The following is a 16,033-nucleotide window of genomic DNA, read 5'->3' as shown; positions in this document are numbered from 1 at the left end:
CGAGGGGAGACCCAGGCAGCCGTATTTTTCAGGCAACTTAAGAGAGCAAGTTCTCATCCGGCCTGGCAACTCCCGATGCCACTCCCTTTCCCGCCTTTCTCCAGATGCAGGTGTGGGACACCGCAGGCCAGGAGCGCTTCCGGACCATCACCCAAAGCTACTACCGCAGTGCCCACGCAGCCATCATCGCCTACGACCTCACCCGGCAGTCCACCTTCGAGTCCGTTCCTCACTGGATTCACGAAATAGAAAAGTACGGCGCGGCCAACTTGGTCGTCATGCTGATCGGTATGGTGTTTCTCAAGGTTTTAACTCTGTGTTTCAGGCCCCCCTCTGCTGATGCTCAGCTCTCTGTGTGTTTCCGGTGGCAGTGAGACATGACATCGTAAAAAGCGTAAATGGTGGACAGGACCTCAGAGAGCGTCTGGCTCAGAGATTCCCAGCAGATTCACTTGAGAATAGGGGGTGGGAGGGCGTGAACTTGGTGAGAATACAGATGCCAAGGCCCCACCGTGGAGTTTCTTATCCTGGGGTGGGGCCCAGGCTTCTGTGTGCAGGGCGCCCCAGCTAATTCACTGCGCAGGTCTGTGTGACCACACAGGAAGTACTCTGTAGGGTGAGGTTCACAGAGTCGAATGGCTCCAGGTCCCCGAGGGAGCTGGTGAGACTGAGACACCCTTGAATGACTTCTTACACCTGTTAAGATCTTAAGCGAATCTTAACACACCGACATCAAAACCAGCAGCAACTTCGGCTCCGCGAAGTGAACTCGCAGCTTGAAATGCGAGCGGTCCTGCTTACGTTCAGAAGAGCATCACTGTTTGTCACTTCTCTATAGTTTTAGTTTTGCAAACAGGGCTACTTTTTCCTCCCTCCTGAGTCCACTGCTGTCTACCAAGTGGCCGCTTCATTTGGGCAAGTTGGTTTAGGCCCTTGCAACTCGAAGGGTGGTCCACAGACCAGCAGCACCAGCATCACTTTCGAGTTTGTTAAAAATGCGCAATCTGAGGCGCCATCCTGGATGTACTGAGTCAGAGTCTTCATTTTAACAGGATCCTAGAGAGAATCATATGCAAATTAAAGTTTGCAAAGCACCTGTCTAGATAGACTGAGAAAGAGCTAAACATACCATGTTTAATGGATTATTTATCCGTCGACGAGCATATCCCAGCTCTGCGGCCAGTCATCCTATGAACCTTAGTTTCCTCACCTATCAGATGTGACTGATACTTGCTGGACTGATTGTAAAGATTTAATGAGATATCGTATATAAATTGCTTAGCAGTGCCTGACATATTGTGAGTGCTTAATTAGGGGTAAGATTTCTTTCTAGAAGGTTCGTTAGGTTGAAGAAACTAACTAACTAGAGTGAGTCCCTGGGACCTAGGAAAAGCCAGCGATTGAGCCTCAGGCAGATCAGGAGCCACAGCAGAGCCAGGCCACCCACCGACAAGCCAGAACTCGGGGGCCCTCCTCGGGGTTGGGTTCTGGACCAGCCTCCTTGCCGTCTATTGTTGCATCTACTTTCTCTGTCTCAGAGCTGCTTCTTACACGCGGGATAACGTGGGCCTGTGCACTGCCACCCCTACACTCCCCTGCGGAGTCTCTCCAAGCCTCATCCCCCGCCCGCCCTTCTGCAGACTCCTCATTCTCCCAGTATCCGCCAGCTCGCATTTCTTGGAAAGGGAATCTCATGCCCACTCCTTTCATGGCACAGCCCGGCCCAGGTGACAGGCCTGGGGTAAGGCGGCCACCCTGGACCAAGCAGCTGGGCCCCGACGGACGAGGCCATCACGGAATGAGAGGCTGGCGGTGGATGTCGAGGAGGTCCTTGGCATGTGTGATGGGCACACCCAGCCTGCTTATGATGACTGTCACGACTCCAGAAAGGACTGGTGATTTTAGAACCGTTTTTTTTCCCCGAAGTCTTTGCCATTTGATTCATGGTCCGGCCTCTGTCTTATGCACGGACGTGAAGACACGCCGCTTTGACATGAGTTCTGTTTCTCCTGTACGTTAAGCATCCAAGTCATTCCGGAGCCTCCACCGACCTCGCCCCTTCCCGCTACGTCAGGTCAAAAGCCCAGATTCCACAGCCCACCACCAAAGCAAATGTCCCTCAAATTTAGCCCCCTCGTTTTTTTTGGTTTTTTTTCGGAGCAGACGTGTCTCGTCTCTCGTGGCAGAAACCAGAAAAGGGAGACTAGTGAGGCCAAGAGGTGGCTTCCGCGTGAAGGGCAATTCTCCTCTTTTGGGAGAGATGAGATGCCTTCTTTCCTCTCTCACTTCTCACCCAAAAGTCCTCTCTGTGGTCAGAAACTTTTATGATTTGACTTCTGATGCTGCTTCTAACAGCAGAGTTCAGAGTTCTAAAAATAAACACTGACCCCCCAAAAGAGCCATATTTCTTCCTCGGCAGCCACTTCTGCTCCCTACGAGCTACCTACCCCCTGAGGCACAAGGACAGGGCAGGGAGGAGGGTGCTGGTGACGGGTGACGTCTACTCACCACTTAGTAGGAGTCGGGCACTGTTCGAGTCCTCTCCTGAGTCATGTCATTTAATCCTCTCAACAACCCTAAGCGTGGAGCCAAATACCCCCACTTCCCAGATGAGGAAACCAAGGCATCTCGAGGTTAAGTGTCCCGCCAAGTAACAGCCTGGTTACCTACGGACAGGTGAGGCGGGATTTCGACCAGGCCTTCTGGTGTCCAGAGTCCCTGGTGGGTTTGGTTTCTTTTCGACCTTTTTCCAATAGCTGGTGAGGCTGGACTGTCACCCAAGGTCTCCTGAAACTCTGAGTTAGGCAGCGTCCGCGCGTGTTCTAGCGCCCGGACGTCAGGATCAGACAGATGGCGGGTGGGATCTCCCTCCGTGTCCGAACTTGGGCTTGTAGCTTGCTCTCCCTACATTTCTGCCTCCTCATCTATAAAACGGGTCCCTACTTCAAAGTGATGGTCGAGCGGGGAGGATTAAGTGAGGTGACACATATAAAGCACTTAGCGCGGTGCTGAGAACTCCGTAAAGGGAAGCTGTTATTTCCTGTAGAGCAGAGATGAGAGAATCTGGGTGCTCTGCACAGGGGCTCAGGGACCACCGGGGGAGGAGCTGAGTGGACAGGGAGGGACAACCCTGACCTCAGTGACACGCATGTTATTCACACCTACACCTGCCTTCCTGCGATGCTCGCTCCCTTCCTGGAGGCGTAGGTGTGAATAACATGCATGTCACTGAGGAAACGAAGCAGTTCGGATGGCACTCGAGGTTTTCTGAGGAAAGAGGACCAGCTCTCTTTTCCATTACATTCATGTGTTTCCCAGGAAACATGAAGCAGTTTTTCCTCGGGGCCTGGAAGCTGCATGCAAAGCCGCCCTGCCTGAGGGGGACCCCTCCCCTCGGAGCTGTCTTTGGAAGGCAGCCTCCTTTCTCCGACCCAGAAGTGGGGATCGGGCGGGGAAGGAGGGTCTCCCAGCCAGCACTGTCTTTAACTACTAGTTATTCTACTGCAGAAACAGAGTGGGCAGACGAGGGTCATAAATGCCAAGGTGGCAGGATTTCCAGGAATCTCAGAGTTTTCTTGGTATTTACACTCTAGTCTGTCTTTTGTGACAGCCGTCTCTGCCCCCACTTCTTAATTAGTTCTAGAAATGCCCCTAAAGATGATCTGGCCGTGTCCCCAGAGTCCCCATTTATAACGTGTCCGATCCCGAGGGCCGACACAACGGGGCTTTCTGTCCTCTGTCCGTGGCTTCCTTGCCTCCGTCTGCATTAGTCAAATGCGTTGTTCCCTCACGGAAACATCCCTGCCCGTTTTGCTTTATTTTCCATTCTGTCTCCACATTTCTTCCCACAAGTGTCTCTTTCTCTCTCCCAATTTTACCCCAGCCCTTCACAGCCACGTCACCATCATACAAATGTCAAAGAGATGGCTGTGCACTGACTTGTACTATTCTTCTTCCTCTGGCCATTTGCAGGAAGTCTCTCTGTTTAAAATCCCCACTGCCCTCAAGATAAGGCAGAGATTCCTGAAGCCATCGAAGGGGCACCTGCTTTCCTCCGGTGATGGTCGGCTTATCTCTCTTTCTCATCCCCTCAGCTCTGCTGGCGACCTCTTAACTCTTCACACCCTCCAGCAGAGTAAGGGTTGAGGGGGCCAACCTCCTGTTGTAGCTCATAGTGGATGTCCCGTCTCATAACTTTCTTTGGCATCTGGTCTTTGTCCCTTTAGAGTCTCAGGCAAACCTTCCACTTACACTCCTGTTATATTTACAGCCCCACAGTCTCTCGGCGAACACCCTTAGGGCCAAAGATTTCAGAATTCAGGATTTGCCAGATCTTATGAGGGTACGTTCTCTGTTACGTGACACCCTCAGAAGGGTCTGGCCTAACACCCCGTGGTCAAAAGCATTCATATTTACGCAGCAAAATGTATGGCTAGTCATACAAAGCAGGTAGAATAAAAACTTGTAATGGCCAGGTTCAGGCAGATTTTACTATCAGATGAAATACCAAGAAACTTAGGGAGTTCAGAGTTGTTGGATTCGGACAATGACAGCGTGGACCACTCACCTGGTCCTTGGGATGAAGTTATTTTATGGCCTATCTTGGATTGGTACATTCTCGTATGGCTCTTTAATTGTCCGTGTGTCTCTCCTGCCTCCCTTTGGAGCAAGGCCCGAGCATCTCCGCTGCCCCCACAGAACACTTAGCGAGCAAGGACTCAGACTGCCGGAGCAAGCAGATGGTTTCTTTCCCTCCCTCCAGGTGTCCTGGCTCTTTCCGAGGTGTGCAGCCACCAGATACTGGGGGGCAGGACAGTGGACAGTCAGTGCTCTTAACCTGGTATGGCATAGTAGCAGGTGGGAGGAGCAAGTCGTAAGAGTCAGAATCAGCGTGACCCAGCCCAGAAGCCACAGCTCAGGGTCAGGGATGCAGGGGTAGGGGCCACACCCCTGATTCCTACTCCGGAAGCATCCCCGCCCCCCACCAAGGGGCTCTCACACCTTTCCTCTAGAAACAGAACTAGGCCTTGAGCTTAAACCTCACAGGCTATAAAAATGCATATCGTCTTCTGGAAGGTACATACCTGAGTTGTTCCCTGTGGCAGCTGTAACAAATTACCATAAACTGAGAGGCTTAAAACAACAGAAGTTTGTTCTCTCTCCAGTCCGGAGGCCAGAAGTCTGAACTCGCTATCACTGGGTTGAAATCAATGCGTCAGCAGGACCTCACCCTCCACCCCCCCCGCCCCAGAGGCTCTAGGGCACAATCTGTTCCTTGCCTTGTCTGCTTCTGGTGGCTGTCGGCATTCTGTGGCTTGTGGCTGCCTTCATCCTCACGTCCGTCCCCCCCGCCCCCCGTGTGTGTGTGTGTGTGTGTGTGTGTGTGTGTGTGTGTGTGTGTGCGCGCGCGTGCGTGCAGTCAGCCCTCCCACTGCCTCATTCTAATAAGGCTGCAGGTGGCTGCAGTTAGGGCCCACCTAGCAACTAATCCAGAATCATCTCCCAGGGCCCAAGAGCCTTAACTTAATCACATCTGCAAACATCCTTTTTCCAAATAAGGTAGCATTTCCAATTTCCAGGGATTAGAACCTGGTATCTTTGGGGCCATTTCTTCAGTTTACAAGAGTACGAGAAGGAGTAACGTCCCCCGAAAAGATTCTTGGATTTAACCTTATTCGGGGAGAATGATGATCTAAATCGAGCTTTGACAACGAGCAGGTTGGTGACTGTGATGCTGAGAAAGTATTTTTTCAATCTTTTTTGGCTGGGACATAGTAACCTATGCAAAGAAAAGTACACAATCACTGATTTGTCACAAAGGGAACGCTCGCGTAAGCATCACCTGGGGCAAGGAAGAATACTGCGGGCACCCTCCCCAGAGCCTTCCTTCCCCTCCCTCTCGGCCGCCCCCTCCTCCTCCCGCAAAGGGAAGCTCATTGTGACTTTCATGGTGATCACTCCTCGGCTTTTCTTGATCATTTTACCACTTGACTCCCCCATCCCCAAATGCTGCAGTTCTGTTCTGCTCTTGATGTTGAACTTTACATAGCTGGAGTCGTACAGATTATCTTTTCGTCAAAGCTTCTCTCTTTCAACGTTACATTTATGAGTTTCATCCACATTGTTGCATGTAGCTGTAATTTGTTCTTTTCATAATTAGTGTATTTCTTCGCATGAATACGCTATGTAGTATTTCTCGTTTGGGTTGGTGATGGGCATTTGAGTTGCTTTCAGTTTGGGGCAATTAGGCAAATCGCTGCTCTGAATGTTCTTGTATGCTTATCGATACACGTGGGCACATATGTCTGTTGAGCTCACACCTGGGGAGAGAAGTACCTGGCCTTGCTCGGCCTTATTCTGGTAGATAATCTCAAACCGCTTGCATATACATTTGCCAAAACTCACTGAACATAACTCACTGTGCATTTTATTGTCATAAATCATAGCTAAAAAAAAAAAAAAAAATCCTTTATTATTCACTCTACAGCTTCAACCCAAGAAATTCTGATCACAATTTCCTCAGCGAGACCAGGCCCCATCTCACAGCGTCCAACACTTTGTAGTTGGCGGGGCAGAAAGAGCGAAAAGAGGAACAGGGCCTGAAGGAAGAAGAGAGAAGACTGAGAGAGTCACCCTTAGACGGAATGACAGTCCCTCCCAAGAACAGGGAGGCTCCCCTCGCCCCAGACACAGACAATAAAACGCACACCTCCCTCTGGCCCCGTTCCTTGCAGCTCTTGGAGACCAAACGGCGAATTAAGACAGTGGCTCTGCTTCCATTCTTCGTGGTTTCATTTGCAGCACATCTGCCCTCGGTTACTATGTGTGAACGCATGCGTGCGTGCCTACCGCTAAACTAAAAAACGTTCTTTCCACAGTTCTTTTTTTTTCCACACTGGGTTACGTGACTCAGTAGAGTATTTGCTTATCTCTCCTTCCCAGGGAACAAATGTGACCTGTGGGAAAAACGGCATGTTCTGTTTGAGGATGCCTGCACGCTGGCTGAGAAATACGGCCTCCTCGCCGTTCTGGAGACGTCTGCCAAAGAGTCCAAGAACATCGACGAAGTCTTCGTGCTCATGGCCAGGGAGCTGATCGCACGCAACAGCCTGCACCTGTGTGGGGAGAGCACCCCGAACAGCCTCCCCCTGGACTCCAGTCCAGTTCTCCTGGCCCAGGCGCCCAGTGAAAAGAGCCAGTGCACTTGCTGAGTGCGTTCACGAGGACAGTCGCACCCGCCGGAGGCCGTCTCTGAAACCAAAGGACAGCCTCCTGTCTGCCGAGTAGCATTTCAGGTCCACGATTACGCTCGCCACCAGTCCTCAAGCCTTCCTGCGTGGACGGGCAGGACTTCTGCCTCCATCCACACCGGAGGCCATAACCGCTGGCTCTAAGGACAAGGGGACACCACTGTCTCTCTGGATTTCACCCTGGACTTAAGGCACAGAGGGAGGAGGAGGAGGTTTGTTCTGTTTCATCTTTTCCTCTTCTGTCTCCCCAACCAACCCTTCGACTGTTTCTACTGAATTTTGCTTCTCTCTCTTGAAGAAGGTGGTGAAGGAAAAGAGAGGACTATCAAGAGAGGGGAGAGGATGTTTAGAACGTTCTGGAACGGTTTAAAGTAGCTTGGGTCTGGGAGGAGGGGGAAGAGGCCTGCACCGATAAACCAGAAAGCTGTGGACATTGGCCTCCCGACATCCACACCTCGGGGCCCCCGTTTGGGCAGGAAACCTTTTGACTTTCAGACCATAAACGCCATCTTGCCAAATGGTCAGGAGCCACGTGATGGAAATCGAATCGGATTTCACTTCATCCTACTTGGGCTGATTTGACCACCCACCTAGGATGTGGGAAATGTCTACCACTTCTTTCTAAAACACCAAGTTTGCTGCTGGATCAGAAGTCATTTCTGAAATGAAGTTAAATTGGCTGATAGATGAATAGCGAACCCCAAACTGACCCCTCTGTGTGGCCCAGGCGTGCCATGTGCCTTCCAGAACCTAAGTAATACACCATGTTTTTTAACCTTTTTCTCATTTAGAAAAAAAAAGTGCAGCTCGCTGCCAGTGCTGATTTAACATCACACGTGGGAATGCTACGTTTTCTAGGATTTGACGTTTTTAGCGATCGAGAGTTACTATATTTTGTAAATGGAAATACCACCGCTAAAAACGGAATGCCGTAAATAGAACGTCATTCGTTTCCCAAAACTATTGATATATTAGAGCGATGCAAAGATTTTGGGGGTGAGGTTAGGACTGTAATCTGCGAGCTATCTCGGGGCTGACAGGAAATGGATTAAAAGTTCCCTGATGGTTGTTGCTGAGGTGTGTCTTGCAGTCATAATAAGAAGTACAAGGGGGCTCTCCCAATAATTACTATTAATTTTTATATTGATTATATGTTGAAATGTTATTTTAGATATACTAGGTTAAATAAAATATTAACATTTCACCTGTTTCTCTTTACTTTTTGACTGTGGCTACTAGAAAATTTGAAATTACCTATGTGGCTCACACCATTTACCTACTGGATGGTATAACAGAACAATGGTTTCAAGGTGTAGTTCACCAATCATACGTATGAGAGTGGCCGGGAATGCTTGTCACAGATACCATGACCGACTTACTGGATCGGAGCCTTTTCAGAAATCCACACGTCATCCAAGCCTGCCAGGTGATTCTTCTCCAACTAAAACTTGAGAACCATGACCATACAGAGGCTAGGTGAGGACAGGAATGAGATCACAGAGAATTAAAGCGTTAATTCCTTTCAGTAAACATTTGTTGTTAAAATGAACGAGCTACCTCTCAGAAACATGAGGAGAATCTAGTTATCTGGCAGAGAAAAAAATGCATCGAAGCAGATTAGCCGTTTTCACAAGCATATTATTGTTCTAAAGAAAGGGTTCTGCGAGGCAGACGCTTACAAGGCAGACCAGGAAGATGTCTGTATAAAGCCACGGAGCGGTTTTCAGAGGAGGCGATTAGCAGACAGACATTCTGAAGGGTAAGGAAAATCAAGTGGATCGGGGGAGAGAGTGAGCCCAGGAGACGGGCTGAGCAGGAGCTGAGATGATTGGCTCACACCAATTTTCCATCATTTCTCTGCACATCAATCTCAACCAATACTCTGAAAACCCCATTGGCTTCTAGGATTATGCACCCTCGGGATTATCTGGAATTAAAATATTCCTACCAACAGGTTGGACATGTGAGAACAAGGTCACCTGAACATCAGCAACCTGCGATTTAACCGGCCTGGGCTTCTGTGAAAATGACAGTGCTAAGACAGACACCCTCAGGTACACCTGAAAGGGACTTGAAAAGGCCTCCCGGGTAGAGCAGCTTCACTGGATTAGGGTACCCGCAGGTCCCCTTGAAAAACAGGCACAGGCTTCGCTGAAGCTGAGCACAGTCTCATAACTGGCTGGCTCCTCGTCACAGCTGATGTCTGGGAAGCCTGCATATTAACTGAATTCTAGCATTTTTCTCATATCCCCCAAATTGTATAGCGGGTAACAAATGAGTTATATGAAATTAAGTTCCCAAAGAAACATTTCAGAAGAATGAAACGATTTTAAACTCCATATTTTATCTGCCAGTGGCCAAGTTCATTTCTGTGTGTGAGAAAAGCTTTCGGTTAATATTTCATTGTTCTTAGATTTTTTTCCTGAATCTCTTCCCCGCTCTTACTGAAAAGGTCTATTAGCAGTGACAGGAATATTACCACAATAGCGTTAATAATGGCAAATACATGGAGCAATTGCTATATGCCCAGCATTGGACCAAACGCTTTATTTATCCTGTCAACTATAACAGTTAGTGTACTGACTGTTCTATTAACTCTGCAACTATCTCTGAAGTAGATACTATTTATAATTCCTATTTTTAAAATGAGGAGACAGAGAGATTAAGGTCACACAGCCAGCAAGTGGCAGAGTCAGGATTCAAACTCAAACGAACAATCTAGTTCCAGAGCCCTCTCAGATCGTGACCGCCATCAGATTTGGGCTCCGTCATATTAACCTCTCAGCATCCTCCACCCACACACGTGCACACAGCAGGAGAAATATTCTCATTCCGAGACATAGTCTCACGCATACATTCGAATAGAGAAGAAGCCGAAGGGGGAAGAAGGATGCAGCTGGGGAGGGGCAGGGGTGCAGAAAGGGTAGCTAGTTGGGTGGCAAGTCCTAGCAAACTGCAGGGGAATATGGAGGAGCAGTGCCTGAAACATGCCAGACCCAGCCTGAGTTGTTTCTGAGTAATGTATAATCTTTCACCCCACTTCCTTTGAACAGGATGATGTGAAAACTCCAGTTCACTCACATGCAAGGCTATATGGGTGACCCAAGGCAAACCAGGCTGAGTTCTACCAGTGAGGGCTGAGCCATTCCAGCACAAGGGTTAGATTGAGAGGATGGGGAAGAACTCGCCAAAGCAAGTACACGTCAGTACTCCTGGCAGGTATTTTGCACACCTCTGGGTGATAGAGAAAAGGTTCTGGGGTGGGGTTCATATCACCAAAGGCAATAACAGTACCTGCTTCAAGTTTTCATTTTCAAAAATATCAATATCTGTTCAAGAGTCTTTGATCAATTATTGAGGGAGCACGTACAAACGCTCATAAAATCCACCTAGTTGGTTTACGATATAGCAGGATATGGCTAGCTGCTAAGGTGGTTTTGATATCACAGTTTCTTTTGTGTTTTTTTTTCTTACCCATACATTGTCTAATTTACACCCACAAATAATTGCTAAAGACTGGAAGCATCAGGAATGCCGAAGCAAAAGTAGGGGTTAATAAGAGCAGAAGAGGTGATAATTCTGCAAAATCATTCAGAAATCACTCTTCACCCGACATATAAGTTGCATTTACGTATCATTTTACTTACTGTTATTATTTGCATTTACTTGTTCTTATATAGTATATCAGGATATATCTGGAACTTGAAAGACCAGCATTTAAAAGAGACCACAGAGTGATAATATATTCAATTCGTTTTTTCTCTTATTGGCAATAAAAATTATCCACGTATATGTTAAATTTTTAGAAAGCTGCTTGCAAATAGCAGCCCCAAACCTTTTCATTTAGTTTAGAAACAAAATTCCAATTATAAAAATAAAATTTATGACATTTATAAAAACACCAAGGTGGTTATTTTTTAAAGCACAGAATACAAGTATTCACTATATCAGAGCACGCGTTAGTGTTGCAGTTGTCTATCTATGTTTCATTGTCTATCTATTCTATTTCCAAACCCAAACATGGGTTATTTTAAAATTCAGCAACATTCTAACAGAAATAAAAATAAGCAGCGAACATCATTTTAAGTGGGAAAGTCAGTCAGTATATCTGAATATAAAGAACTGCCATCTTGGTAGTTACAAAGCATCGTGAATATAATTAATGCCACCGAATTATATACTTAAAATGGTTAAAATGGCAAACTTTGTTATATTTTACTACAATCTTAAAAATTAATAATGTAATATATCAAAAAACCATTACATTGTATACTTTAAATGGGTGAATTAATTGGTATGTGAATTATATCTCACTCAAAAGGGCCTAAGGAGAAAAAATTTGCATTTAAAATAAATTTTAGCATATAATCTTTAGTAATTTATCAGCCAGAAATATTTCTTTTTAACTTTAACCATTACATACCATGCAAACACATTGAAACTATTTTTTTTAATCCCTAAGGGAGTTACTAAGATTATACATTACTCAGAAACAACTGAGGAAAGGATTTGTCATTTAGGGGGGAAAAAAAAGTTAGGAATATTAAGATCACCTGGGATCACACGCAGAGTGACGCTCTCAGCATGATCTTGTACACGTCGCTTTTCCTATACATTTACTTCTGTAACATTTTGACATGCACAGAATGTAGCTGTTACTCAGGTAGCCCCTCAAGGTGTTCCTGGCCACTTACAGTGTGAACTTGGCAAGTTATTTCCAATTTGGGGGGCTTTAGGTCACTCAACTGAAAAGAGAGGCCGGACTGCAGAATGCATCTGAGCCCTGGCTGTGCATCAGGCGGGCCGCAGGACTCATGAAACATGCAGAATCCCAGGCCCCAGCCCTGGAGCTGTGCTTCATCAGATCTGGATTAGGATCCATAATTTATACTATTTGCAAGTCTCTTCAAAGCATAAGCCAATTCACAGACTGACACTCGGGCATCTATGGTTGTTGCCACCAGCTCCCCCAGCTCAGCACCCGAAGCCTTAGCGGCCACTGACCAGATTTAAAGCAGAAGTGGGACGTCAAAGGCCTGCAGCCTTAGTAAAGCTTTCGGTGATCAAACACAGGCTACTTACCATGACCTCAACTTAAGTGTTACTATACACTTTGTCCTAAGGGGTGTGGGAGTTACAAAAGAAATAACAGTTTCCTGACCTAAAATGATTCAGTGTTTAGCAGGAACCAAGTTTACACATTTAAAGTGAAATAACGTTGCATAGTTAATGGGCCAGAGTAACATGGTAGTTCAAGGCTGGCTGAAATGACCTGGGAAAACGTCTTGGAGGATTCAGGACCTCGACGGGCTCTGTGACAGAAAGGGTGACGAAGGGGCTGTATGTGAGTAGGAAGTGTAGGAGTCAGGAACAAGCCCAGCCCTTAGGGATGAGGAAGAGGATGAGCGTTGGAATGTCACGGGGGCACGTGGGTCATTCTGAAGAACCCAGGCTGCAGAGGCTGACGGATTTAATCCTGCTCCTACGGACAGAAAGAAGTCCCTGAGGATTTTGAGAAAGGGAATTATATGATGCACGGAGCCAAGTGGTTGGGCCAAATCTGAGGAAAGCATGGTTTTCAGTTTTTAGAAACTGAGGGTCCAGTGGGAGTGGGCTCTCCCAGAGGAGACGTCCAGCAAGCAGTTAGAGATACTGGACCAGCACCTAGTGAAGCCAGGCTGAGGGGGAAAGGTGAAGTCGCAGAGTGGGCAGCATTATTGTTTGGCGACAATACCATCTGTAGCCATCAGTGCATCTCCCCTGAGCTCTTCCACTGCACCAGAACTTCCTTTAGGGCAAATGCTGTGTACAGTGTGTTCCTAGAATCTCTAGCACTGTGACTTATGTGTGGAAATCGCTTCCTTTGTCGGTGGCATGAATTGTTAGCCAGGGGAATGAGGCCAGGATCGGGCCTTACGGAATACCCAAAATGAGGGGGAGGAGAAAGGAGCCACCACTTCAGAAGGAATCAGAAGATGGTGGTGACAATGGAGCTTGGGGAGTGGCCTGCACACTGCTCCCCGTCTGTGGCAAAGAGAGGACAGAAATTGAGAACTTTTTTGACGTCTGTCAAACCCAGCGACAACTTTGGGATCCTACTAAGGAGGATGTTTTTCATTTCATTTTTCTAGTCTTTCACAAGAGTAATGGCCCAGGATGGATTAGAAATAAAAAAAATAAGACAACTAGTCCTTTACCGTTAACAGTTTGAGAAATGCTGGTGTAATATAGCTTTAAAGATTGGGGAAAACGGTGATCGATTCTGCCAATTGCTGTGAAAAGCCAAGGAAATGAAGTTTCCTGCAAGTCCTGAATTCAGCAGGGACAACACTGGTGACCTTTGGCCACACACTCTTGGTAGAATGAGGAGGATGACGTCCACTGCACAAGGCACAGTCTACTTGAGTCTGGCCTCTAATCAGAAGGACCGAGGTTGGAGCCCGATCTACAGCTTATCAGCCGTGAAAACACAGGCAAATGACTTCACCGCAATTTCAGTCTCGTCCGGTGTAAATCAGAGATATGACTTACCTCGGGTTGCTGTAAGGATTAAATGAGACTTAATCGAAATGCTAAGCACAGGGCCTGGCACATTGTATGTGTGCAATAAATGGTGGTTATTTTTAAACACTGTAGCCACGTGGTTTCCAGCATCCCCCTGGCAGGAGGGATGAAGGAGGCATGCAGCGTGTGGTCTGAGTCACGTGGCACCAACTGAAGTGCAAAGAAGTCTGGGAAGCGGAGGGGATCCCATGGACTGTTTTGATGAACAGATTTTGCTGCCTCTGTGCTCACAGCATCTCCAGTGCTGGCACAGTGTGTGGCAGAGACGCAAATATCCGTAAAACAAATGGTTACGTTCATCTTATCAAAAACATTACCCATTAACAGTTGTAACACAGAAGGCAAGGGGTAGGGGAGGAAAGTGAGTGACTGCACCCGCATCTACGTTAGGTAAAAACAGAACGAGCCCTTTCTGGGAGGGCAAATTTATCATCTGAAATGAGTCTTCCTTGAAACAAATCTTTCTTACAAATTGTTTTATATTTTAGAGTATGCTGACTGTTGACAAAGACAGGAGTAGGTACAGCCTTCTGGAAGTCAATTTCTAAGTTATTTACTGAAGGGAATCTGCTTCTGATTAAAAGGAAACAGTGCTTCAACTTGAACCTAAAAATACTTTTATTTGTTCAGATACCACGTGGTGTATCTCCTTCTCTGCACTGATAAAGGGAGCTGCAAGAAAGACCTGGTGAGTTTCAGTGAAGTCAGATCTTATGACATTTTCTATTATCGGCATAGAATCTCTTCCTGCCATTCAATACAAAGAAATAAGCACTTTGTGAAAATGATTTACGACAGAACACTTCTTTTATCTAAAATGTAAGCCCGTTTTTAAATGTGAAATAAGTCCTAGACGCTATGGAAAGTAATAACACACTGATGACTGTGTTAATCACTTCAGATAAAACTTACAAAGGGTTTACTGTTTTTTAAATTTTCCCACTTAGAAGTATATCTCTTTGCCTCTCAGCCTAATGAAACCCTCAGAAACTGATTCTAGGGTTTGAGGGCTATTTAAAAACTTATCTTCTAGCCTCCCTATTTATAACTATTTAAATGCTTCTGACATATTTAACAACTACGGCACAGCCTCATTCCTCTAAAAAAACTATATATATTTCCCTTAGTAATATTATCAAAGGATAGGTAGGCAAAAAAGCCAGTGTGTGTAATGTTTTTTCTAATGTCTCTAGACCACGTAGTGATTTTAAACCGTAAGTTTGTTCATCAATACAATTTAATCACAATTTAATTACCTTGAATAGAGAGATACCTAAAAAGTACTATTAAAATAATTCAATACTTTATATATTATGTTTTTGTTTTGCTTATGAGTTTTCAATAGATGACCTCAGCATAAGATAGCCTGTTGTGCTGTGACAACAAAAAGATCTAAAATCTCAGACGTGGTTCCATAGTATAGCTGTTAGCACGTCTGCTTTACACGCAGAAGGTCCTGGGTTCGCGCCCCAGTGGAGCCACGGTCCATGGTCTACGGCCATGCCACCCTGAACAAGCCTGATGTCTGATCTCGGAAGCTAAGCGAGTCAGGCTTGGTTAGTACTTGGATGGGAGACCACCCAGGAAGACTAGGTGCTGTAGGCGTAAATAAAAAATAAACAAATAAAAATCTAAAATCTTGTCCCTCAAAGGACAGCCGAGCGTTCTAATCTACCTGTCCTCACACTATGCACCCAGGCTGGTGGGACAGCCACCTTCTCAGAAATGATCCCCGTGGATAAGGGGAGAATGAGGTAAGACTGGCATTGGCGAAAGTTAGCTCTTAACTTTTGCCTGGAAATATGCCACCTCCTCATTACACTCCATCAGCCTCAGGAGCTCCCGATGGGCTTAGCAACTCGCACCCAGGAAGGCAGAGACTCGGGAGCCTGGGGAACGGCACAAATGATGACCACGAACACCTTCGTCAACATGCCCCCGCCCTCCCCCAAACCTCTGGAGGTATTTGCTGCTTTTCCCCCAACCTTTTTTAAAAACCAGGAGGCGTGTGTCCACAGGCGTTGGTTACAGATGTAAACATTACTGTGTGTGGTGGCAGGAGGGAGGCTGAGACTGTGGTTTTGCCAAAAGAGGAAGTGAGGAGTTTCACCGTCCTTGTTGGTCGCCTTTTTGCAGTCTGCAGCCACACTGAAGAGCTCACTGTCAATGCAGACAGTGACGGGGTCGCCACGAGCATTATGGACTGGCTAATACGTGGA

At 46.8% G+C, this 16,033-nt stretch overlaps 1 protein-coding gene across 1 annotated transcript; it reads left to right on the top strand.

The window, feature by feature from the left end:
• The first annotated feature begins 76 nt into the window (after nt 1-76).
• On the top strand, nt 77-8,425 carry RAB19 (RAB19, member RAS oncogene family). Its single transcript, XM_023530276.1, has 2 exons — nt 77-288; nt 6,943-8,425. The coding sequence occupies exons 1-2, from the start codon at nt 105-107 to the stop codon at nt 7,209-7,211; spliced, it is 453 nt and encodes a 150-aa protein (XP_023386044.1). The 5' UTR covers nt 77-104; the 3' UTR covers nt 7,212-8,425.
• Nucleotides 8,426-16,033: the final 7,608 nt, after the last annotated feature.

The sequence above is a fragment of the Pteropus vampyrus genome, unplaced genomic scaffold (genome assembly GCF_000151845.1).
Source record: "Pteropus vampyrus isolate Shadow unplaced genomic scaffold, Pvam_2.0 Scaffold48, whole genome shotgun sequence".
Taxonomy (NCBI): domain Eukaryota; kingdom Metazoa; phylum Chordata; class Mammalia; order Chiroptera; family Pteropodidae; genus Pteropus; species Pteropus vampyrus.
This window is presented reverse-complemented; position numbering and strand designations above follow the sequence as displayed.

Coding starts and splice junctions, on each gene's coding strand:
- RAB19 (XM_023530276.1), top strand. CDS start 105: ATGCAGGTGTGGGACACCGCAGGCCAGGAGCGCTTCCGGACCATCACC. Junction 289..6,942: donor CTTGGTCGTCATGCTGATCG/GTATGGTGTTTC, acceptor TCTCCTTCCCAG/GGAACAAATGTGACCTGTGG.